This window comes from Alosa pseudoharengus, unplaced genomic scaffold (genome assembly GCF_046254945.1).
Source record: "Alosa pseudoharengus isolate Yale_2024_CS ecotype anadromous, Long Island Sound unplaced genomic scaffold, YU_APseudo_1.1 YU_APseudo_1.1_scf_1, whole genome shotgun sequence".
In the NCBI taxonomy this organism is placed as follows: Eukaryota; Metazoa; Chordata; class Actinopteri; order Clupeiformes; family Clupeidae; genus Alosa; species Alosa pseudoharengus.
This window is the reverse complement of record NW_027468564.1, coordinates 41,887,441-41,914,651: the sequence shown is the minus strand read 5'-3', so window position 1 is coordinate 41,914,651 and position 27,211 is coordinate 41,887,441. Positions and strand designations below refer to the sequence as shown.

The following is a 27,211-nucleotide window of genomic DNA, read 5'->3' as shown; positions in this document are numbered from 1 at the left end:
GGAGACTAGCGAGAGATTCTTTACACTGTGGCCCTATGGAAGAAATCATTTTTTCTCGGATTATGCCCCAGCCCTTAATTATACAGCTCGAGATTGGGCATTTTAATGCATTTTCTGTAATTCACATGTGTTCCTTACATTCTGACATCGACATGGCGTTTTTCAGATGAACAGTTAATGAGAAAAACGACTTTGTTTGCCACTTGTCTGTCTGTTTCTGTAACCCACTGGCACGCGATCTACTAAGTAGCCGAAGGTTCTCTGGAATAAGTTACCGTTGCTTACCACTTCGATGTTGATCGATCACTCAATCGCGAAAATGGATTGCGTTCAAATAGGCTGTATAGCAGACGGCCATACACATAAACTAGGGCAGTGGTTTCTCAACCTTTTTTCAGTGATGTACCCCCCTGTGAAATATTTTTTCAGCCAAGTAGCCTTCCCCCTAACCAGCGCAAAGTATTTTTGGTTGAGAAAAAAAAGATTTAAAACAGAGCACTGTGCCATCAGTGTCTAATTTATTAAACTTTGGAACTAATAAACACATACAAAATTCAAACATTTGGATAGTAATCCATGACTACATTTATTGCAAATTATTTGTATATTTTAAAATCTCACGTACCCCCATTTGAGAACCACTGTACTATAGTATTGCATATTATTGTTTAACAAGTAGGTCATATCACATAATAATCTGGACAGCCAGGGGTGCGTTTCCCAAAACCATAGTTTGCATTGTAACCAACAAAGTAGCTAACTTAGTTAGCAACTATGGTTATGGGAAACGTGCCCCTGGTTAACAAGTTGCTAACTAGCACACCTAACCAGACGTCTGCTTTCTCAATTAGCCTTACCTCTGATGTTTGATAAAGTAGCGCCAATCGATGTATCCCACAGCGCCGCCACACGGCCATATCTTTAGGCCTACTACCCACGCAAATTACAATGGAAATACACCACTTATTTTTTCATTGACATAAGGCTAAAAATATGATGAACACTGGCATTTCTCTTTCAGATACCATATTATTGAACTAGTAGAAGAAAGAGGTAGCTTGTTAATATAAGGAGTGCCGACTTGTCCATCCGATCCAAACAAGTAAACCTGAGGAAAGGAGGGTATAAAGTGTGTGAGGCTAACTTTGAATGGTATGGTTTTATTTGAAATTCACATTTTCAACAAATCCCACAATTTAACACCTGCATACATAGCCACATTCTGCAGTCTACCCACAAGGAAAAGAATAGCACAACTGCCCTAAACCCCCTCCATCAACTGCCAGTAGATGTGTCCTGCATTGAGTGGTAGTTAAGCATTTACAAAACTAAATACTGTTATTGTCTTTGAATTAACTAACATCCTGAATAGAGTGTAGGAAAGCAGGATCTCTTCGTTTGGTTGGATGAAGGTTGAAGTCATATGGCCAGCATTTACAGCACCTAAAACAGAGACAACACCACGCAAAGTAAAAAAAAAAAAAAAAAACATCATGAATTACAATTATGTTCTTATGTTCTTGAAATTAAGTTACCTGCACATTGCTTTGCTTAATATGATCCTTCATACTATAAATGCTGTGATAACACAATAGGACTGAAGACTATGATACAGCTGGAGAGGCTGCCAAGTTAGGCAAATACTACGACTGACTTCTTTGAGGCCATGAACAGGCTTTTTGATGTCTTAAATTCACGGTATAAATGTCCATTCAAATCCCCTACTCCAGTTTTAGCATCAGTCAAATTGTGATTACAGCACTTGATTACAAACACAAACACTTACTTCTCAGGCGCATCTCTGACCCCAATCCATGGCGTCGTCCTATAGGACCACAAAGCAGACATCAGATCCACCATCTTACGGAGAGCCTTCAGTGGATTGAGTCTTGGACCTTCAGGTTGCTAGAGAACAATACATATAGTGCAGCAATCATTCTCAGTGTGTTAACTAATGTTGAATAATAGATCTTTTTTTCCATACAGAGGGAAGTTTAAATCTAGTTACAGAGTTTCATAGTGACAGGCTGTTGGTCGAAACATGTTGGCCAATGCAGCCAAAAAGGCTTTTCCTTTGGAGTGCCTTTTGTAGAATTAGTTTCAACTTTATTTTGGTAGTGTTTCATTAAGTCTTCAGGTCTGATTGTTAGTAGCCTATATGAAATTATATTTGATATGTTTAACTTTGAAAGTCTGTAACTTGTATAGGGCAATTCCACGCAAAACTGTCACATCCATAATACTAAACTACTAAATACCATGGCATTGTGTTGGTGTTATGGATGTTACAGTTTTGCGTGGAATTGCCCTATACATTTGAATGGCCACAAGAGCGGACAGTTACAGAACACAGTACATAGCATTGACTTATCCTCTGAATAACACAGGTTCAAGTTCATTCCTCCCTGTCATCGCGGGTTCATCCTCACCATCCATAGCGTCCTTCTGCTCGTCCAACAACTGGGGAGAGAATTAGCAAACATGACGTTCATTTTAGTGCTGCTTGATAAGGGTCTGTGCAAGACCATCCGAGAAAAACTACTCACAACTGATGTAACGTTATTCAACACAATCGTTGAGCGCCACCCTGACTACACATTTGCCATCAGAGACAAACTTAATACAAAAATATGTAATGTGCAGGATCGGGGCAGAGATCAGAAGAGAAAATCGTCGCGTCATCAAGGACAGACAGAGAATATGGCGTAAAACTAAATGTTTCACTAGCTGCTACGCTAGGCTGATAATAAAATTCAGTGCACCAACAACTGTGTACATACGGTAGCTACTCATTTTTTACTAGCAACTAAACACATTTCAAAACTGCTAAATCAATGTCGCTTGCAGTAGATCTGATCCACAAGCTATAGTGATGCCGATTTAGGTAGAGCAAATATCAGGTTCGTAAATTATCTTTGTAGCCTAACTACCAAATTAATCTGGTAGCTAGTGCCTCAGCTAGCTCTGCTATCGGTATCAGATGGTTAGCTAGCTAACGTCAACTAACGTTACTCCTCAATGAGCTAACATTCATGACGGCGACACGAGATAATAATAATGTTATTACCTAAACTCCGCAGACATTTTACTACATAGATAACTCGTTACACTGACACAGACTAATCACAAATACCTTGCCACATTTCAAACTGCCACTTACCTGGAAATCAGACCGCATCTTGCCACGACGATGTACCAAATTCAGTCACCCAGGCCAGCTCCAGTTGGTCACAGCAAGAGAGAGGCGCGAAAATGAAAAATATTTGACGTTTTCATCAACGAGGTAGCGTCAGCGCATTCTGACCACGCCTTTTTAGGAGGCAGGAACTGTGTACAATTCCATTCCATTGTAGAAGCCTGTGCTGCTTTATCTTTGTATATTAAGGATCTTTGGGTATAGGTTTTTGAACATTCTAAGTTCCGCAACAATTGAAGGTTCCAAAATTCTATGTTGAATTCAATGAACCCAGATATTCTTTAGAATGTTAATTTCCCAACATTCCCGTCACACCGGTGTGACGGTACTCCTTTAAGGGTTAAGCATACAAACTGGCCCTATTAAGACTACACATCCTGTCCAACTGCTTCCTCTGCCAAAAACTGTTTCAAAATAAAAGTCCTCACTACAATATTTCACTGTTAAACAATTTAACCCTTTAAACTACTGAACGTTTTAACTGTTCAGCCATTACTTGTCATCAACTATGACTCTTACCCACTGTAGCTAGTTAGCATGGTTAACATAGTTAGCATGTTAGAATACTAGCATGTTAACATGCTAATTAGCATTTTTAGCTAAGTCACATGGTTAGCATAGTTAGCATGCTAGCATGTTAACATGCTACTTAACATTTTTAGCAAAACTGCTAAAAATGATTAGCTAAGTTAGCTAAGTCACATGGTTAGCATAGTTAGCATGTTAGCATGCTGATTAGCATAGTTAACATAACTACTAAAAATGATTAGCTAAGTTAGCTAAGTAACATGGTTAATATAGTTAGCATGCTAGCATGTTAGCATGCTAGTTAGCATAGTTAGCATAACTGTTAAAAATGATTAGCGAAGTTAGCTAAGTCACATGGTTAACATAATTAGCATGTTAGCATGCTAATTAGCACAGTTATCATAACTAATAAACATGATTAGCTAGGTTAGCTAAGTCATATGGTTAGCATAGTTAACATTTTAACATTGTTAGCATGCTAGTTAGCATAGTTACTTGGTTAACATTATTATCTTTGTTAACATAGTTAGCATAACTGCTAGCAAACATTGGAGTCATTCCAACTGTTAGTCATCGTCAAGTATCTGCCTAAATAATTTAACCATTTCAATTATCAACCTATTTAACTGTTCAGTCATTCCAACTATAGTAAACCTTATCTACCAAGCAAATAATTTAACCATATGAACTCATCATATTTTTGCATTTTCATGCACTATATTTCCTTCAGGAAATGCTTTTCTAGTTCTTATTTTTCTTCATCTAACGCAGTTAATGCAGCTTCAACCATTTAACGTAGAAACTTCATTCAAACTTTGTTACGTAGGTCTTACTTATGACATCCGGGCTTTGTATTTTTCATCTTTCTAACTTTTATACTTTTTAAACTATTAATTATTAACTTTTAAAAAATCCCCATTGACTTAACATTGGGCCTTTATGACATCATAGCAATTAGAATCTTCTGCCAGGTGGCCAGGCCACCTGCATCAACTGTAAGTTTATCAGGCTTTATGACATCATAGCAATTAGAATATTGTGCCAGGTGGTCAGGCCACCTGGATCAACTCAGTTTCTCAGGCTTTAAGCATAGGCCCTACAGTCTCATTCTATGCTATAAGCCTGAGAAACTGTTCAGTCATTCCAACTATATATCTAGCAAATAATTTAACCTTTTAAACTATCCACCTATTTAACTGTTCAGTCATTCCAACTATATTAAACCTCATCTACCTAGTTCAGTCATTCCAACTACATTAAACCTCATCTACCTACAGTAGTTCAGTCATTCCAACTATATTAAACCTCATCTACCTAGCAAATAATTTAACCTTTTAAACTATTCACCTATTTAACTGTTCAGTCATTCCAACTATATTAAACCTCATCTACCTAGCAAATAATTTAACCTTTTAAACTATCCACCTATTTAACTTTTCAGTCATTCCAACTATATTAAACCTCATCTACCTAGTTCAGTCATTCCAACTACATTAAACCTCATCTACCTAGTAAATAATTTAACCTTTTAAACCATCCACCTATTTAACTGTTCAGTCATTCCAACTATTTTAAACCTCATCTATCTAGCAAATAATTGAACCTTTTAAAACCTCATCTACCTCATAACTGCTAAAATGATTAGCTAAGTTAGCTCACATGGTTAGCATGTTAGCATTGTTAGCATTTTTTCCAAAACTGCTAGAAAACATGAGCTAAGTTAGCTAAGTAACTTGGTCAAAATAATTAGCTTTGTTAGCATAACTGCTAGCAAACATTAGAGCCATTCCAACTGTCAGTTATCGTCAACTATCTACTTATATAGAGCCTTTGAACTATTTGTCTATCAACACACATTAAACTATCAGTCTGTCAACTACTTTTAAACTATCTACATTTAACTTTTAAACTTTCAACATTCATTAAACTATCTGTCTATTAAACTATCTGTCTATTAACAACTGTTAAACTATCTACATTCAACTTTTAAACTGTCTACGTCTAAACTATCATCTTTTTATTATCTATGCTATGTCTGTCCTAGCTTCATTTTCATGCACTCGTAATTCCCTGGAATTACATTCTCTAGTTCTTCTTCTAACGCTTTTTGTGCGTTTAATACAGCTTCAACCGTTTAACTTAGAAACTTCATTCAAACTGCGTTGCGTAGGTCTTACTTATGTGACTTCAGCTATGTATTTTTCAACTTTTGTACTTTTTAAACTATTAATTAAAAACTACTAAAATTTCCCCATTGACTTAACATTAGATTATGACATCACAATAGAGCAATTAGAATCCTATGCCAGGTGTTCAGGCCACCTGCAGCCTCTGTCTCAGGCTGTCTCAGTCTTTAAGCATACAATATGGCTGTATTAAGACTACAGATCATGTTCAACTGCTTCCTGTGCCCACAACTGTTTCAAAATAAAAGTCCTTTTAAACTATCCAACTTTTTAACTGTTCAACTACTGTCAACTGTTCAACTGTTGTAACTGTTTGTCAACTATGACTCCCATCAACTGTATCCTCTGCCTTCAACTATTTCAAAATAAAAGTCCTCACTAGTTAATTAGCTAGTTAGCATCATTTACATTCATTAAACTATCTGTCTATTAAACTATCTGTCTATTAACAACTGTTAAACTATGTACATTCAACTTTTAATCTGTCTACTTCTAAACTATCAACTTTTATTAAGCTATAATATGTCTGTCCTAGCTTCATTTTCATGCACTCGTAATTCCCTGGAATTACATTCTCTAGTTGCTCTATTGTGATGTCATAATCTAATGTTAAGTCAATGGGGAAATTTTAGTAGTTTTTAATTAATAGTTTAAAAAGTATAAAAGTTACAAAGTTGAAAAATACATGGCTGAAGTCACATAAGTAAGACCTACGCAACGCAGTTTGAATGAAGTTTCTAAGTTAAACGGTTGAAGCTGTATTAAACGCACAAAAAGCGTTAGAAGAAGAATAAGAAGAAGAAATCGGATAACAGTAGAGTGCATTTTCATGCACTCTAATAATAATCAGAAGAAGAAAAAGCCTTGGAATAACAGTACAGTGCATTTTCATGCACTGTAATAATGAATCAAAACTAAGGCTGCAAGTCCTAAGTCCAAACGAAAGGCCTCAAAAGCAGGCCCAGGCAATCCCCAGCCTTTTCTCAGACTCTCACTCTGAGAGCTGGCAGTAGCGACGGTGACAGCATTGCTGGTGTGCGTAGCATGCGCTGAGCAGCGGAACATGACAGTGTCAACCCAATCCAAATAGTTTCTTCCCTCTCAGCTACTGAAGCTTTTAACTTCTTCAGAGTTGTCATAGGTGCCTTTGTGGCCTCCCCCACCATTACTCTTCTTGAACGATCACTCAGTTTGTGGTGAGGACTTACTCTAGGCAGATTTGCATATTTGACAAATTCCTTACATTCCTTAATGGTGGATTTCAGGGGATGTTCAGTGACTTGAAAATGTTTTTGTATCCATCCCCTCACTTATGCTTGTCAATAATCTTTTGTTTGAGTTGTTTGGAGTGTTATTTTGTCTTCATGGTGGAATTATAGCCAGCAATACTGATTGACCAGTGACTGGACCTTCCAGACGCAGGTGTCTTTATATTACAATACTATACACATTCACTGCACTCAGGCAATCTCCATTTCACTAAGTGTGAGACTATTAGCACCAATTGGCTGGACCACTGTTGATTTAGGTCAGTTACTTTAAGGGGGGGGGGGGTGAATATTTATGCAATAGCTTATTTTCTATTATATATTTTTAATTAATTAAGCTTACTTTGTAGAATTTTGCTTCCATTTTGACATTGAAAAGGGGGAAATTATTGTAAATTATTATAAAAAAAAGGCAAATTAAATTGACAAAGATTCCATTTATTAAAGCAAAAAACTTTTTATAGGCACTGTATATTGCCAGATTCCAGACAATCCTACACAGATATGAATATGTCTACTGGCATGCTTCCTAGTGACATTAATGCAAAAACATGAAGAAGAAAAAATAATGAGACACAAATGATTTTGGAAAAGGACTCTGGAAGGTCCGGTCAGAAGAGTTACTGCTAAAACCCAGAAAAATAAAAATAACATACATACATAACGGAACATATTATACCCAAGCCATGGATGTAATCAACGTTTTAAGAAGTTGCATATAGAAAAATCTATTTGTTGATTTGCTTCTTATTGCTCCTAACTCCTCACACTCAGCAGTTACCACTCAGCTCCTATCCTAGAGAGAATTGACACAAAAGGATATCAGACAAACTAACTTCATCAGCATAAAATGACAAACCACATTTCATAACATTAGACTAAGAATACACAAACAGTCAAGTCTTCTAGGAATAAAAACATATAAGACAATGGTATAAACTATGGTTTAATATTTTTCCCGAAAATTAGATGAATCAGATCCTGGGAAAAGACAACTCATAACATAGCTGTTTTTTTGTTTTGTTTTGTTTTTATGTATCGATATCATTCACATGTGTTCCCAAATCCCAAACTGACATTATTTGTTAGCCTGGAGATTCCAGACCCAAATCCGAAAGATTAAGGGTCTGGCCACGAATAATGTAAAGGCCAAACTTGAGGGGCGGCACCAAGCATGCATTTGAAAATCTCACTGCACGCAATTGGATAACACTATACAACCAATGTTTACTGACTGATTCCAGACTTCGACGCAATTGGATAACACTACGACTGTCATCTGTTTAACTCGCCTCTGGCCCACCCATATCAGATAATCGATGTGATTGGTTCCCCGCGATGCAAGGGGCAAAAGTAACGTGCATCATTACTCATTGCCATTGTCTCTCGCTGAGCAAATTGATATTGTGCTCCCGTGAGAACTCTGGATTCCCAGGGTAATTATTTGTATCATTATTAGGGCAAAAAAACACAGTTTATGTCCATCATCAACACAGTTTGCAATGATCAATTTTGCTGCTTGATCAAGTGAGCTGCGTGTGTGACATCTGCTGCAGCGCTAATTATGAAATGCCAGGTGGATTGTCTGTGACTTCTAGGCAACCCTTATAAAACCAATATTTTACAGAACTCCATTATACAAACTAACAAAATCTGCTAAAGTAGGCCTAATGATGATTCCTAAACCATTATGTTAAACGAAATCCATTCTGTGGCTGTTGAAATCTGTAAGCGGCTGCAAACGAGAAGAATCAAATTTTCTTTGGCAGGGCAGGCATATTTCTCTCTTAAACACAAGTTCAACTAAATTAAAGAAAACGACCCACATAAATGTACAACTTTGCACTGCAAAAAGACAGGGCCATAGGCCTATGTAAAACTGAATAAAATAATAAAAATGCAATATCAGCATTGCATTGAACTCATGACAACTTAGGCTACATATTTCTTTTAGTTTACAATTCATTCTCACTCTGCCCTTCTTTCTTTATTTTCTGGAAGTGCACTTTCAAGAAGCAGAGAGCATCAATAGATCTCTGCGTTCAGGCGGTTTCGGATTTTCGTGACAAATTGGCCAGATAATAAACGTTCTCTCCGTCTCCACGGATGTAGCCTTAAAAGTACTAGAGCTTCAAACAACTGTTGCGGGTGAGGTGGTCTCCTGTTAGTGACCTCGAAGAGGGCCTACGGCACCGTCGCCTGCATCAACGTTACAGCATGACAACAATAGACGTGCACTCCTTGCATTTTTTATTTTATTTTATTTCCCGTTTCCGTCATTACCTTTCCCGGGAATCGAGAAATAGTATCAGTTTCCCGGGAATCCCGTCTCCCGGAATTAAACCCTAGTATAAAGTGCAGTATGAAACATACCGTGCAATGGGATTGGAGGTTCAGATTCTGAATCGGACTCTGTGAGATGTTTGAAACACATAGGAAACAAAAACATGAATCATAACAAGAATTAAAACAAATACATTATAACAACATTCTAAGTTGCATATTTTTTTCTAATTAATTTTGTTGATAATACAAATCAACACAATGCCTTCTCATAAATTAAATGCAGTATTACTGTAATACAATGAGACAAACATTTTAAGGTTAAGAGACTGATGATCAAGATTCTATCAAAATAAGTAAACTAGAAGTGAGAGCATCTCAAATTTTGTCAGGTTAGTTTATTGTATCAGGTTTATAGTTGTAAGAGATACTCACGCTCTGCCTTCTTGTAGCCTGTAAAGATACAACAGAATGATTATTACATTGATGCATCATTGAGTCTGAAAACAGTTTAACACTGAAAGTGCATGATCAAGGTTATTCTAACCTTTGTTCTTCATCATTACAATGCCAACAATCACACCAATCACGACAAGAGCAGCAATGACACAGCCAATGATGATACCAAGGGTATTGCCTACAGAAAAAATGCATATTTAATCACCTTCGCAACAGCATAAAATACACATATATGACCCTGTACATCCTACAATAAGCCTGGGAGTGAATAGCACACAGACTGATTAAATGTGACTAAGTAATAATTTCTCGTCTCTGTTTACAGAACAACACTGTGTCCCATATGAAAACCCAGAGGGAGACTAATTTTACAAATTAACACTGATTTTACAGAATTACAAGATGCGAAACAGCCTACAAATCCATCAAGAGTGTAAATAAATGATACTCTGTAATACGCATGATTGTGTTATTGACAGATCAGTGGCACATCAATGTTCTCATGAATTGTGTTCCTCCTTATCATTTATACAGTGGTGTGCATAAGTTTAAACACCCATGCTAACTCATGCTACCATACCTAGAGATTGGCATGGGGTACTTTCCATAAGATCATCTCTCAGTGCAAATCAAACCAGCTATTGGGCTAACTGAAATTAAACCATGCCAATCTCTAGGTATGGTGAAGAGTATGTGATGTGTGGCTATTTTAATTCCAAAGGCCAAGGGAACTTTATCAGGATGCATAGTATCCGCCTGCCTCTATGGGAATTTAACATAGGGGTGTGTATCCTTATGCCCCCTGTATTTTAAGGAAGAGCATTTATTTATTTACGATACATTCACAAAGAACATTGGTGTCCTTAAAGGTTGGATTTTTCCTCATTTTTTTAAATTAAGGCATAAAGATGAATTTGCAAAAGATGATTTTTCATTCCTCTCTTTAGTCAACTTTAGCATGGGTGTGTATTAAACTTGCATGCCACTGTAACTATTTATTATTTCCTGATTGGACAAGAGGCATTCGAGTAGGGATATACTGGCCATAACCTCTCTCGGACAGCTAATAACTGCTGTGTAATAATATTTTATACTTGTTGCTGGGGGGGGGGGGGGGGTATTGAAATTCAACTGTAGGCATGAGGATGGATACCCATGAGACAAATTATGGCTTTGGATCATCAGAAGGCATATAGAGTTACAGTAATTCATTTGACCAAAATTACATACAACAGGGCAACGGTCCATCTCAATGATCAATCAGTAATTGCTGAGTAAGATGTTCTTACCATCTTCTACAGTCAGGGTCATAACAATGGGAGGTCCGCTCTTGTGGGCCACCTCACAGGTGTACTGCCCCTTCTTCCTCTCTTCAGGTGACACAGTAAGCACAGCTCTCTTCTGGAAAGTTCCATCCTCATTGGGCAGCGTCTCCCCCACATAAACATCCTCCTCCCTCTCCTCTCCATCTCTCTTCCAGATGATCATTACTGCTTCTGGGTAGAAGCCTGTGGAATGGCACACCACTCCAGAGCCTGCTTGGAAGAGAGTGACCTCTGGGCGAACTGGAAAGACAAGGTAGTAAAAATGAAAATAGAAACAATACAGCAGTAAAAATGAAAATGGTGGCAATGCAGGAAAAAGAAGACACATGGTGGTATAATGTTTGTCAACATGGAATAACTATTTGAAAACTAGAGAATGTAATTCCAGGGAATTACGAGTGCATGAAAATGAAGCTAGGACAGACATAGCATAGCTTAAAAAGTTGATAGTTTAGACGTAGACATTTTAAAAGTTGAATGTAGATAGTTTAACAGTTGTTAATAGACAGATAGTTTAATAGTCAAATAGTTTAATGAATGTTGAAAGTTTAAAAGTTAAATGTAGATAGTTTAAAAGTTGTTGACAGACTGAAAGTTTAATGTGTGTTAAAAAGTTGGATAGTTTAAAGGGACTTTTATTTTGAAACAGTTGTGGGCACAGAAAGCAGTTTAACAGGATCTGCAGTCTTAATACGGCCATATTGTATGCTTAAAGCCTGAGACAGTGGCTCCAGGTGGCCTGAACACCTGGCATAAGATTCTAATTGCTCTATTGTGATGTCATAATCTAATGTTAAGTCAATGGGGACATTTTAGTAGTTTTTAATTAATAGTTTAAAAAGTATAAAAGTTACAAAGTTGAAAAATACATAGCTGAAGTCACATAAGTAAGACCTACGCAACGCAGTTTGAATGAAGTTTCTACTTTAAACGGTTGAAGCTGCATTAAACGCACAAAATTTGTTGAAGAAGAAGCAGAATAATAAGAACTAGAAAAGCATTTCCTGAAGGAAATACAGTGCATGAAAATGCAAAAATATGATGAGTTCATATGGTTAAATTATTTGCTTGGTAGATAAGGTTTAATATAGTTGGAATGACTAAACAGTTAAATAGGTTGATAATTGAAATGGTTAAATTATTTAGGCAGATAGTTGACGATAACTAACAGTTGGAATGGCTCCAATGTTTTCTAATAGTTATGCTAACTATGTTAACAAAGATAATAATGCTAACCAAGTTACTATGCTAACTAGCATGCTACCAATGTTAAAATGTTAACTATGCTAATCATATGACTTAGCTAACCTAGCTAATTATTTTATTAGTTATGATAACTATGTTAATTAACATGCTAACTATGCTAACCATGTGACTTAGCTAACTTAGCTAATCATTTTTAGCAGTTTTGCAAAAAATGCTAACTAGCATGCTAACATGCTAGCATGCTAACTATGCTAACCATGTGACTTAGCTAACTTAGCTAATCATTTTTAGCAGTTTTGCTAAAAATGCTAACTAGCATGTTAACATGCTAGCATGCTAACTATGCTAACCATGTGACTTAGCTAACTTAGCTAATCATTTTTAACAGTTTTATAAAAAATGCTAACTAGCATGCTAACATGTTAGCATGCTAACTATGCTAACCATGTGACTTAGCTAACTTAGCTAATCATTTTTAGCAGTTTTGCAAAAAATGCTAACTAGCATGCTAACATGCTAGCATGCTAACTATGCTAACCATGTGACTTAGCTAACTTAGCTAATCATTTTTAGCAGTTTTGCTAAAAATGTTAACTAGCATGCTAACATGCTAGCATGCTAACATGCTAACTATGGTAACCATGCTAACTAGCTACAGTGGGTAGGAGTCATAGTTGATGACAAGTAACAGTTACAATGGCTGAACAGTTAAAAAGTTCAGTAGTTTAAAGGGTTAAATTGTTTAACAGTGAAATTTTGTAGTGAGGACTTTTATTTTGAAACAGTTTTTGGCAGAGGAAGCAGTTGAACAGGATGTGTAGTCTTAATAGGGCCAGTTTGTATGCTTAAAGCCTGAGACTGGCAGTTGATGCAGCTGGCCCGAACACCTGCCATAGGATTCTAATTGCTTAACGGCCGTATTGTGATGTCATAATCATAATGTTAAGTCAATGGGGAAATTTTGATTAGTTTTTAATTAATAGTTTAAAAAGTATAAAAGTTACAAAGTTGAAAAATACAAAGCTCACATGTCCTAAGTAAGACCTACGTAATATAGTTTGAATGAAGTTTCTACGTTAAACGGTTGAAGCTGCATTAGCTGCGTTAGAAGAAGAATAATAATAACTAGAAAAGCATTTCCTGAAGGAAATACAGTGCATGAAAATGCAAAAAATATGATGTAAAATATCATACAGAGTAAAAACAAACTATATTAGTTGCTAGGTAGATGAGGTTTAATATAGTTGGAGTGACTGAACAGTTAAATAGGTGGATAGTTTATATGGTTAAATGATTTGCTTGGAAGATAAGGTTTAATATAGTTGGAATGATTGAACGGTTAAATAGGTGGACAATACTTAACTTAGTTAACTTAGCTAATGCATTTTTAGTAGTTAGCAATGCTAACATGCTAACTATGTTAACCATGTGACTTAGCTAATCTAGCTAATCATTTTTAGCAGTTTTGTTAACTATGCTAATTAGCATGCTAACATGCTAGCATGCTAACTATGCTAACCATTTTACTTAGCTAACTTAGCTAATCATTTTTAATAGTTTTGCTAAAAATGCTAACTAGCATGTTAACATGCTAGCATGCTAACTATGCTAACCATGTGACTTAGCTAACTTAGCTAATCATTTTTAGCAGTTTTGCAAAAAATGCTAACTAGCATGTTAGCATGCTAACTATGCTAACCATGTGACTTAGCTAACTTAGCTAATCATTTTTAGCAATTTTACAAAAAATGCTAACTAGCATGCTAACATGCTAGTAACTATGCTAACCATGTGACTTAGCTAACTTAGCTAATCATTTTTAGCAGTTTTGTAAAAAATGCTAACTAGCATGCTAACATGCTAGCATGCTAACTATGCTAACCATGTGACTTAGCTAACTTAGCTAATCATTTTTAGCAGTTTTGCTAAAAATGCTAATTAGCATGCTAACATGTTAGCATGCTAACTATGCTAACCATGTGACTTAGCTAACTTAGCTAATCATTTTTAGCAGTTTTGTAAAAAATGCTAACTAGCATGCTAACATGCTAGCATGCTAACTATGCTAACCATGTGACTTAGCTAACTTAGCTAATCATTTTTAGCAGTTTTGTAAAAAATGCTAACTAGCATGCTAACATGCTAGCATGCTAACTATGCTAACCATGCTAACTAGCTACAGTGGGTAGGAGTCATAGTTGATGACAAGTAACAGTTACAATGGCTGAACAGTTAAAAAGTTCAGTAGTTTAAAGGGTTAAATTGTTTAACAGTGAAATATTGTAGTGAGGACTTTTATTTTGAAACAGTTTCTGGCAGAGGAAGCAGTTGAACAGGATGTGTAGTCTTAATAGGGCCAGTTTGTATGCTTAAAGCCTGAGACTGGCAGTTGAAACAGGTGGCCCGAACACCTGCCATAGGATTCTAATTGCTTAACGGCCGTATTGTGATGTCATAATCATAATGTTAAGTCAATGGGGAAATTTTGATTAGTTTTTAATTAATAGTTTAAAAAGTATAAAAGTTACAAAGTTGAAAAATACAAAGCTCACATGTCCTAAGTAAGACCTACGTAACATAGTTTGAATGAAGTTTCTACGTTAAACGGTTGAAGCTGCATTAAGTGCGTTAGAAGAAGAATAATAATAATAATAATAACTAGAAAAGCATTTCCTGAAGGAAATACAGTGCATGAAAATGCAAAAAATATGATGTAAAATATCATACAGAGTAAAAACAAACTATATTGGTTGCTAGGTAGATGAGGTTTAATATAGTTGGAGTGACTGAACAGTTAAATAGGTGGATAGTTTATATGATTAAATGATTTGCTTGGTAGATAAGGTTTAATATAGTTGGAATGATTGAACGGTTAAATAGGTGGATAATACTTAACTTAGTTAACTTAGCTAATGTTTTCATTTTTAGTAGTTATGTTAACCATGTGACTTAGCTAACCTAGCTAATAATTTTTAGCAGTTTTGCTAACTATGCTAACTAACATGTTAGCATGCTAACTATGCTAACCATGTTACTTAGCTAACTTAGTTAATAATTTTTAGCAGTTTTGCTAAAAATGCTAACTAGCATGTTAACATGCTAGCATGCTAACTATGCTAACCATGTGACATAGCTAACTTAGCTAATCATTTTTAGCAGTTTTATAAAAAATGCTAACTAGCATGCTAACATGCTAGCATGCTAACTATGCTAACCATGTGACTTAGCTAACTTAGCTAATCATTTTTAGCAGTTTTGTAAAAAATGCTAACTAGCATGCTAACATGCTAGCATGCTAACTATGGTAACCATGTGACTTAGCTAACTGAGCTAATCATTTTTAGCAGTTTTGTAAAAAATGCTAACTAGCATGTTAACATGCTAGCATGCTAACTATGCTAACCATATTACTTAGCTAACATAGCTAATCATTTTTAGCAGTTTTGCTAAAAATGCTAACTAGCATGCTAACATGCTAGCATGCTAACTATGCTAACCATGTGACTTAGCTAACTTAGCTAATCATTTTTAGCAGTTTTGCTAAAAATGCTAACTAGCATGCTAACATGCTAGCATGCTAACTATGCTAACCAAGTTACTTAGCTAACTTAGCTAACTAGCTACAGTGGGTAGGAGTCATAGTTGATGACAAGTAACAGTTACAATGGCTGAACAGTTAAAAAGTTCAGTAGTTTAAAGGGTTAAATTGTTTAACAGTGAAATATTGTAGTGAGGACTTTTATTTTGAAACAGTTTTTGGCAGAGGAAGCAGTTGAACAGGATGTGTAGTCTTAATAGGGCCAGTTTGTATGCTTAAAGCCTGAGAATGGCAGTTGGGCCAGCTGGCCTGAACACCTGCCATAAGATTCTAATTGCTGTGATGTCATAAAGGGCAATGTTAAGTCAATGGGAAAATTTTGATAGTTTTTAATTAATAGTTTAAAAAGTATAAAAGTTACAAAGTTGAAAAATACAAAGCCCACATGTCCTAATTAAGACCTACGCGTCAATGTTTGAATGAAGTTTCTACGTTAAACGGTTGAAGCTGCATTAACTGCGTTAGAAGAAGAGGAATAATAAGAATAAGAAGCCTAGGAAGAACAGTACAGTGCATTTTCATGCACTGTAATAAAATGCCTTGGAATAACAGTACAGTGCATTTTCATGCACTGTAACTAGAAAAGCATTTCCTGAAGGAAATACAGTGCATGAAAATGCAAAAATATGATGTAAAATATCATACAGAGTAAAAACAAACTATATTGGTTGCTAAGTAGATGAGGTTTAATATAGTTGGAATGACTGAACAGTTAAATAGGTGGATAGTTTAAATGGTTAAATTATTTAGGTAGATAGTTGACGATAACGGACAGTTGGAATGGCTCTAATGTTTGCTAGGAGTTATGCTAACTATGTTAACAAAGATAATAATGTTAACCAAGTTACTATGCTAACCATGTGACTTTGCTAACTTAGCTAATCATTTTTTGCAGTTTTGCTAAAAATGCTAACTAGCATGTTAACATGCTAGCATGCTAACTATGCTAACCATGTGACTTAGCTAACTTAGCTAATCATTTTTAGTAGTTTTGCTAAAAATGTTAACTAGCATGTTAGCATGCTAACTATGTTAACCATGTTACTTAGCTAACTTAGCTAATCATTTTTAGCAGTTTTATAAAAAATGCTAACTAGCATGCTAACATGTTAGCATGCTAACTATGCTAACCATGTGACTTAGCTAACTTAGCTAATCATTTTTAGCAGTTTTGCTAAAAATGCTAACTAGCATGCTAACATGTTAGCATGCTAACTATGCTAACCATGTTACTTAGCTAACTTAGCTAATCATTTTTAGCAGTTTTATAAAAAATGCTAACTAGCATGCTAACATGTTAGCATGCTAACTATGCTAACCATGTGACTTAGCTAACTTAGCTAATCATTTTTAGCAGTTTTGCTAACTAGCATGCTAACATTGTAGCATGCTAACTATGCTATTCAACTTACTTAGCTAACTTAGCTAACTAGCTACAGTGGGTAGGAGTCATAGTTGATGACAAGTAACAGTTACAATGGCTGAACAGTTAAAAAGTTCAGTAGTTTAAAGGGTTAAATTGTTTAACAGTGAAATATTGTAGTGAGGACTTTTATTTTGAAACAGTTTTTGGCAGAGGAAGCAGTTGAACAGGATGTGTAGTCTTAATAGGGCCAGTTTGTATGCTTAAAGCCTGAGACTGGCAGTTGATGCAGGTGGCCCGAACACCTGCCATAGGATTCTAATTGCTTAACGGCCGTATTGTGATGTCATAATCATAGTGTTAAGTCAATGGGGAAATTTTGAATAGTTTTTAATTAATAGTTTAAAAAGTATAAAAGTTACAAAGGTGAAAAATACAAAGCCCACATGTCATAAGTAAGACCTACGTAACATAGTTTGAATGAAGTTTCTACGTTAAACGGTTGAAGCTGCATTAAGTGCGTTAGAAGAAGAATAATAATAACTAGAAAAGCATTTCCTGAAGGAAATACAGTGCATGAAAATGCAAAAAATATGATGTAAAATATCATACAGAGTAAAAACAAACTATATTGGTTGCTAGGTAGATGAGGTTTAATATAGTTGGAGTGACTGAACAGTTAAATAGGTGGATAGTTTATATGGTTAAATAATTTGCTTGGTAGATAAGGTTTAATATAGTTGGAATGATTGAACGGTTAAATAGGTGGATAATACTTAACTTAGTTAACTTAGCTAATGTTTTCATATTTAGTAGTTATGCTAACTAGCATGTTAGCAATGCTAACATGCTAACTATGTTAACCATGTTACTTAGCTAACTTAGCTAATAATTTTTAGCAGTTTTGCTAAAAATGCTAACTAGCATGCTAACACATTAGCATGCTAACCACGTTACTTAGCTAACTTAGCTAATCATTTTTAGCAGTTTTGCAAAAAATGCTAACTAGCATGTTAACATGTTAGCATGCTAACTATGCTAACCATGTGACTTAGCTAACTTAGCTAATCATTTTTAGCAGTTTTATAAAAAATGCTAACTAGCATGTTAACATGCTAGCATGCTAACTATATTAACCATGTGACTTAGCTAACTTAGCTAATCATTTTTAGCAGTTTTGAAAAAAATGCTAACTAGCATGCTAACATGCTAGCATGCTAACTATGCTAACCATGTGACTTAGCTAACTTAGCTAATAATTTTTAGCAGTTTTATAAAAAATGCTAACTAGCATGCTAACATGCTAGCATGCTAACTATGCTAACCATGTGACTTAGCTAACTTAGCTAATCATTTTTAGCAGTTTTGTAAAAAATGCTAACTAGCATGCTAACATGCTAGCATGCTAACTATGCTAACCATGTGACTTAGCTAACTTAGCTAATCATTTTTAGCAGTTTTGTAAAAAATGCTAACTAGCATGCTAACATGTTAGCATGCTAACTATGCTAACCATGTGACTTAGCTAACTTAGCTAATCATTTTTAGCAGTTTTGTAAAAAATGCTAACTAGCATGCTAACATGCTAGCATGCTAACTATGCTAACCATGTGACTTAGCTAACTTAGCTAATCATTTTTAGCAGTTTTGCAAAAAATGCTAACTAGCATGCTAACATGCTAACATGCTAACTATGCTAACCATGCTAACTAGCTACAGTGGGTAGGAGTCATAGTTGATGACAAGTAACAGTTACAATGGCTGAACAGTTAAAAAGTTCAGTAGTTTAAAGGGTTAAATTGTTTAACAGTGAAATATTGTAGTGAGGACTTTTATTTTGAAACAGTTTTTGGCAGAGGAAGCAGTTGAACAGGATGTGTAGTCTTAATAGGGCCAGTTTGTATGCTTAAAGCCTGAGACTGGCAGTTGATGCAGCTGGCCCGAACACCTGCCATAGGATTCTAATTGCTTAACGGCCGTATTGTGATGTCATAATCATAATGTTAAGTCAATGGGGAAATTTTGATTAGTTTTTAATTAATAGTTTAAAAAGTATAAAAGTTACAAAGTTGAAAAATACAAAGCTCACATGTCCTAAGTAAGACCTACGTAACATAGTTTGAATGAAGTTTCTACGTTAAACGGTTGAAGCTGCATTAGCTGCGTTAGAAGAATAATAATAATAATAATAATAATAATAATAAAATGCCTTGGAATAACAGTACAGTGCATTTTCATGCACTGTAACTAGAAAAGCATTTCCTGAAGGAAATACAGTGCATGAAAATGCAAAAAATATGATGTAAAATATCATACAGAGTAAAAACAAACTATATTGGTTGCTAGGTAGATGAGGTTTAATATAGTTGGAGTGACTGAACAGTTAAATAGGTGGATAGTTTATATGTTTAAATGATTTGCTTGGAAGATAAGGTTTAATAAAGTTGGAATGATTGAACGGTTAAATAGGTGGACAATACTTAACTTAGTTAACTTAGCTAATGCATTTTTAGTAGTTAGCAATGCTAACATGCTAACTATGTTAACCATGTGACTTAGCTAATCTAGCTAATCATTTTTAGCAGTTTTGCTAACTATGCTAACTAGCATGCTAACATGTTAGCATGCTAACTATGCTAGCATGCTAACTATGCTAACCATGTGACTTAGCTAACTTAGCTAATCATTTTTAGCAGTTTTGTAAAAAATGCTAACTAGCATGCTAACATGTTAGCATGCTAACTATGCTAACCATGTGACTTAGCTAACTTAGCTAATCATTTTTAGCAGTTTTGTAAAAAATGCTAACTAGCATGCTAACATGCTAGCATGCTAACTATGCTAACCATGTGACTTAGCTAACTTAGCTAATCATTTTTAGCAGTTTTGCTAAAAATGCTAACTAGCATGCTAACTAGCATGCTAGCATGCTAACTATGCTAACCATGTTACTTAGCTAACTTAGCTAACTAGCTACAGTGGGTAGGAGTCATAGTTGATGACAAGTAACAGTTACAATGGCTGAACAGTTAAAAAGTTCAGTAGTTTAAAGGGTTAAATTGTTTAACAGTGAAATATTGTAGTGAGGACTTTTATTTTGAAACAGTTTTTGGCAGAGGAAGCAGTTGAACAGGATGTGTAGTCTTAATAGGGCTAGTTTGTATGCTTAAAGCCTGAGACTGGCAGTTGAAACAGGTGGCCCGAACACCTGCCATAGGATTCTAATTGCTTAACGGCCGTATTGTGATGTCATAATCATAATGTTAAGTCAATGGGGAAATTTTGATTAGTTTTTAATTAATAGTTTAAAAAGTATAAAAGTTACAAAGTTGAAAAATACAAAGCTCACATGTCCTAAGTAAGACCTACGTAACATAGTTTGAATGAAGTTTCTACGTTAAACGGTTGAAGCTGCATTAAGTGCGTTAGAAGAAGAATAATAATAATAATAATAAAATGCCTTGGAATAACAGTACAGTGCATTTTCATGCACTGTAACTAGAAAAGCATTTCCTGAAGGAAATACAGTGCATGAAAATGCAAAAAATATGATGTAAAATATCATACAGAGTAAAAACAAACTATATTGGTTGCTAGGTAGATGAGGTTTAATATAGTTGGAGTGACTGAACAGTTAAATAGGTGGATAGTTTATATGGTTAAATGATTTGCTTGGTACATAAGGTTTAATATAGTTGGAATGATAGAACGGTTAAATAGGTGGATAATACTTAACTTAGTTAACTTAGCTAATGTTTTCATTTTTAGTAGTTATGCTAACTAGCATGTTAGCAATGCTAACATGCTAACTATGTTAACCATGTTACTTAGCTAACTTAGCTAATAATTTTTAGTAGTTTTGCTAAAAATGCTAACTAGCATGCTAACATGTTAGCATGCTAACTATGCTAACCATGTGACTTAGCTAACTTAGCTAATCATTTTTAGCAGTTTTATAAAAAATGCTAACTAGCATGCTAACATGTTAGCATGCTAACTATGCTAACCATGTGACTTAGCTAACCTAGCTAATCATTTTTAGCAATTTTGCAAAAAATGCTAACTAGCATGCTAACATGCTAGCATGCTAACTATGCTAACCATGTGACTTAGCTAACTTAGCTAATCATTTTTAGCAGTTTTGCAAAAAATGCTAACTAGCATGCTAACATGCTAGCATGCTAACAATGCTAACCATGCTAACTAGCTACAGTGGGTAGGAGTCATAGTTGATGACAAGTAACAGTTACAATGGCTGAACAGTTAAAAAGTTCAGTAGTTTAAAGGGTTAAATTGTTTAACAGTGAAATATTGTAGTGAGGACTTTTATTTTGAAACAGTTTTTGGCAGAGGAAGCAGTTGAACAGGATGTGTAGTCTTAATAGGGCCAGTTTGTATGCTTAAAGCCTGAGACTGGCAGTTGAAACAGGTGGCCCGAACACCTGCCATAGGATTCTAATTGCTTAACGGCCGTATTGTGATGTCATAATCATAATGTTAAGTCAATGGGGAAATTTTGATTAGTTTTTAATTAATAGTTTAAAAAGTATAAAAGTTACAAAGTTGAAAAATACAAAGCTCACATGTCCTAATTAAGACCTACGTAACATAGTTTGAATGAAGTTTCTACGTTAAACGGTTGAAGCTGCATTAAGTGCGTTAGAAGAAGAAGAATAATAATAAAATGCCTTGGAATAACAGTACAGTGCATTTTCATGCACTGTAACTAGAAAAGCATTTCCTGAAGGAAATACAGTGCATGAAAATGCAAAACATATGATGTAAAATATCATACAGAGTAAAAACAAACTATATTGGTTGCTAGGTAGATGAGGTTTAATATAGTTGGAGTGACTGAACAGTTAAATAGGTGGATAGTTTATATGGTTAAATGATTTGCTTGGTAGATAAGGTTTAATATAGTTGGAATGATTGAACGGTTAAATAGGTGGATAATACTTAACTTAGTTAACTTAGCTAATGCATTTTTAGTAGTTAGCAATATTAACATGCTAACTATGTTAACCATGTGACTTAGCTAATCTAGCTAATCATTTTTAGCATTTTTGCTAACTATGCTAACTAGCATGTTAGCATGATAACTATGCTAACCATTTTACTTAGCTAACTTAGCTAATCATTTTTAACAGTTTTGCTAAAAATGCTAACTAGCATGCTAACATGTTAGCATGCTAACTATGCTAACCATGTGACTTAGCTAACTTAGCTAATCATTTTTAGCAGTTTTATAAAAAATGCTAACTAGCATGCTAACTATGCTAACCATGTGACTTAGCTAACTTAGCTAATCATTTTTAGCAGTTTTGTAAAAAATGCTAACTAGCATGCTAACATGTTAGCATGCTAACTATGCTAACCATGTGACTTAGCTAACTTAGCTAATCATTTTTAGCAGTTTTGTAAAAAATGCTAACTAGCATGCTAACATGTTAGCATGCTAACTATGCTAACCATGTGACTTAGCTAACTTAGCTAATCATTTTTAGAAGTTTTGTAAAAAATGCTAACTAGCATGCTAACATGTTAGCATGCTAACTATGCTAACCATGCTAACTAGCTACAGTGGGTAGGAGTCATAGTTGATGACAAGTAACAGTTACAATGGCTGAACAGTTAAAAAGTTCAGTAGTTTAAAGGGTTAAATTGTTTAACAGTGAAATATTGTAGTGAGGACTTTTATTTTGAAACAGTTTTTGGCAGAGGAAGCAGTTGAACAGGATGTGTAGTCTTAATAGGGCCAGTTTGTATGCTTAAAGCCTGAGAATGGCAGTTGGGCCAGCTGGCCTGAACACCTGCCATAAGATTCTAATTGCTGTGATGTCATAAAGGGCAATGTTAAGTCAATGGGAAAATTTTGATAGTTTTTAATTAATAGTTTAAAAAGTATAAAAGTTACAAAGTTGAAAAATACAAAGCCCACATGTCCTAATTAAGACCTACGCGTCAATGTTTGAATGAAGTTTCTACGTTAAACGGTTGAAGCTGCATTAACTGCGTTAGAAGAAGAGGAATAATAAGAACTAGAAAAGCATTTCCTGAAGGAAATACAGTGCATGAAAATGCAAAAAATATATACTATATAAACTATATTGGTTGCTAGGTAGATGAGGTTTAATATAGTTGGAATGACTGAACAGTTAAATAGGTGGATAGTTTATACAGTTAAATGATTTGCTTGGTAGATAAGGTTTAATATAGTTGGAATGATTGAACGGTTAAATAGGTGGATAATACTTAACTTAGTTAACTTAGCTAATGTTTTCATTTTTAGTAGTTATGCTAACTAGCATGTTAGCAATGCTAGCATGCTAACTATGCTAACCATGTGACTTAGCTAACTTAGCTAATCATTTTTAGCAGTTTTGTAAAAAATGCTAACTAGCATGCTAACATGCTAGCATGCTAACCATGTGACTTAGCTAACTGAGCTAATCATTTTTAGCAGTTTTGTAAAAAATGCTAACTAGCATGCTAACATGCTAGCATGCTAACTATGCTAACCATGTGACTTAGCTAACTTAGCTAATCATTTTTAGCAGTTTTGCTAAAAATGCTAACTAGCATGCTAACATGTTAGCATGCTAACTATGCTAACCATGTGACTTAGCTAACTTAGCTAATCATTTTTAGCAGTTTTGCTAAAAATGCTAACTAGCATGCTAACATGCTAGCATGCTAACTATGCTAACCATGTGACTTAGCTAACTTAGCTAATCGTTTTTAGCAGTTTTGCTAAAAATGCTAACTAGCATGCTAACATGCTAGCATGCTAACTATGCTAACCAAGTTACTTAGCTAACTTAGCTAACTAGCTACAGTGGGTAGGAGTCATAGTTGATGACAAGTAACAGTTACAATGGCTGAACAGTTAAAAAGTTCAGTAGTTTAAAGGGTTAAATTGTGTAACAGTGAAATATTGTAGTGAGGACTTTTATTTTGAAACAGTTTTTGGCAGAGGAAGCAGTTGGACAGGATGTGTAGTCTTAATAGGGCCAGTTTGTATGCTTAAAGCCTGAGAATGGCAGTTGGGCCAGCTGGCCTGGCCACCTGCCACAAGATTCTAATTGCGATGATGTCATAAAGGGCAATGTTAAGTCAATGGGGATTTTTTAAAAGTTAATAATTAATAGTTTAAAAAGTATAAAAGTTACAAAGTTGAAAAATACATAGCCCCTATGACACAAGTAAGACCTACGTAACAAAGTTTGAATGAAGTTTCTACGTTAAACGGTTGAAGCTGCATTAAACGCGTTAGAAGAAGAAGTATAATAAGAATAAAATGCCTAGGAAGAACAGTACAGTGCATTTTCATGCACTGTAACTAGAAAAGCATTTCCTGAAGGAAATACAGTGCATGAAAATGCAAAAAATATGATGTAAAATATCATACAGAGTAAAAACAAACTATATTGGTTGCTAGGTAGATGAGGTTTAATATAGTTGGAGTGACTGAACAGTTAAATAGGTGGATAGTTTATATGGTTAAATGATTTCCTTGGAAGATAAGGTTTAATATAGTTGGAATGATTGAACGGTTAAATAGGTGGACAATACTTAACTTAGTTAACTTAGCTAATGCATTTTTAGTAGTTAGCAATGCTAACATGCTAACTATGTTAACCATGTGACTTAGCTAATCTAGCTAATCATTTTTAGCAGTTTTGCTAACTATGCTAACTAGCATGCTAACATGTTAACATGCTAACTATGCTAACCATGTGACTTAGCTAATCATTTTTAGCAGTTTTGTAAAAAATGCTAACTAGCATGCTAACATGCTAGCATGCTAACTATGCTAACCATGTGACTTAGCTAACTTAGCTAATCATTTTTAGCAGTTTTCTAAAAAATGCTAACTAGCATACTAACATGTTAGCATGCTAACTATGCTAACCATGTGACTTAGCTAACTTAGCTAATCATTTTTAGCAGTTTTGTAAAAAATGCTAACTAGCATACTAACATGTTAGCATGCTAACTATGCTAACCATGTGACTTAGCTAACTTAGCTAATCATTTTTAGCAGTTTTCTAAAAAATGCTAACTAGCATACTAACATGTTAGCATGCTAACTATGCTAACCATGTGACTTAGCTAACTTAGCTAATCATTTTTAGCAGTTTTGTAAAAAATGCTAACTAGCATACTAACATGTTAGCATGCTAACTATGCTAACCATGTGACTTAGCTAACTTAGCTAATCATTTTTAGCAGTTTTGTAAAAAATGCTAACTAGCATGTTAACTATGCTAACCATGCTAACTAGCTACAGTGGGTAGGAGTCATAGTTGATGACAAGTAACAGTTACAATGGCTGAACAGTTAAAAAGTTCAGTAGTTTAAAGGGTTAAATTGTTTAACAGTGAAATATTGTAGTGAGGACTTTTATTTTGAAACAGTTTTTGGCAGAGGAAGCAGTTGGACAGGATGTGTAGTCTTAATAGGGCCAGTTTGTATGCTTAAAGCCTGAGACTGGCAGTTGATGCAGCTGGCCCGAACACCTGCCATAGGATTCTAATTGCTTAACGGCCGTATTGTGATGTCATAATCATAATGTTAAGTCAATGGGGAAATTTTGATTAGTTTTTAATTAATAGTTTAAAAAGTATAAAAGTTACAAAGTTGAAAAATACAAAGCTCACATGTCCTAAGTAAGACCTACGTAACATAGTTTGAATGAAGTTTCTACGTTAAACGGTTGAAGCTGCATTAGCTGCGTTAGAAGAAGAATAATAATAACTAGAAAAGCATTTCCTGAAGGAAATACAGTGCATGAAAATGCAAAAAATATGATGTAAAATATCATACAGAGTAAAAACAAACTATATTGGTTGCTAGGTAGATGAGGTTTAATATAGTTGGAGTGACTGAACAGTTAAATAGGTGGATAGTTTATATGGTTAAATGATTTGCTTGGAAGATAAGGTTTAATATAGTTGGAATGATTGAACGGTTAAATAGGTGGACAATACTTAACTTAGTTAACTTAGCTAATGCATTTTTAGTAGTTAGCAATGTTAACATGCTAACTATGTTAACCATGTGACTTAGCTAATCTAGCTAATCATTTTTAGCAGTTTTGCTAACTATGCTAACTAGCATGCTAACATGTTAGCATGCTAACTATGCTAACCATGTGACTTAGCTAACTTAGCTAATCATTTTTAGCAGTTTTGTAAAAAATGCTAACTAGCATGCTAACATGTTAGCATGCTAACTATGCTAACCATATGACTTAGCTAACTTAGCTAATCATTTTTAGCAGTTTTGTAAAAAATGCTAACTAGCATGCTAACATGTTAGCATGCTAACTATGCTAACCATGTGACTTAGCTAACTTAGCTAATCATTTTTAGCAGTTTTGTAAAAAATGCTAACTAGCATGCTAACTATGCTAACCATGCTAACTAGCTACAGTGGGTAGGAGTCATAGTTGATGACAAGTAACAGTTACAATGGCTGAACAGTTAAAAAGTTCAGTAGTTTAAAGGGTTAAATTGTCTAACAGTGAAATATTGTAGTGAGGACTTTTATTTTGAAACAGTTTTTGGCAGAGGAAGCAGTTGAACAGGATGTGTAGTCTTAATAGGGCCAGTTTGTATGCTTAAAGCCTGAGACTGGCAGTTGAAACAGGTGGCCCGAACACCTGCCATAGGATTCTAATTGCTTAACGGCCGTATTGTGATGTCATAATCATAATGTTAAGTCAATGGGGAAATTTTGATTAGTTTTTAATTAATAGTTTAAAAAGTATAAAAGTTACAAAGTTGAAAAATAC

The 27,211-nt window shown here is 34.9% G+C and overlaps 1 protein-coding gene and 1 long non-coding RNA gene across 2 annotated transcripts in view; both read right to left on the bottom strand.

The window, feature by feature from the left end:
• Positions 1–1,140: 1,140 nt before the first annotated feature.
• On the bottom strand, positions 1,141–3,405 carry LOC143141829 (uncharacterized). The gene is made up of 4 exons (XR_012990806.1): positions 3,161–3,405; positions 2,430–2,460; positions 1,787–1,905; positions 1,141–1,443 (listed from the first exon to the last, which is right to left on the bottom strand). It is a non-coding gene; the product is annotated as an uncharacterized LOC143141829 (long non-coding RNA).
• A 4,190-nt stretch (positions 3,406–7,595) lies between these two features.
• LOC143128184 (patr class I histocompatibility antigen, A-5 alpha chain-like) overlaps positions 7,596–27,211 on the bottom strand; it is an 83,041-nt gene continuing 63,425 nt past the window's right edge. Inside the window, exons 4-8 of the mRNA XM_076289835.1 lie at positions 11,210–11,485; positions 10,009–10,098; positions 9,897–9,914; positions 9,552–9,590; positions 7,596–7,974 (exon numbers count right to left, since the gene is read on the bottom strand). Coding sequence (XP_076145950.1) covers positions 7,970–7,974; positions 9,552–9,590; positions 9,897–9,914; positions 10,009–10,098; positions 11,210–11,485 — 428 coding nt within the window. The 3' untranslated portion in view covers positions 7,596–7,969. The remainder of the gene's footprint in view (positions 7,975–9,551; positions 9,591–9,896; positions 9,915–10,008; positions 10,099–11,209; positions 11,486–27,211) is intronic.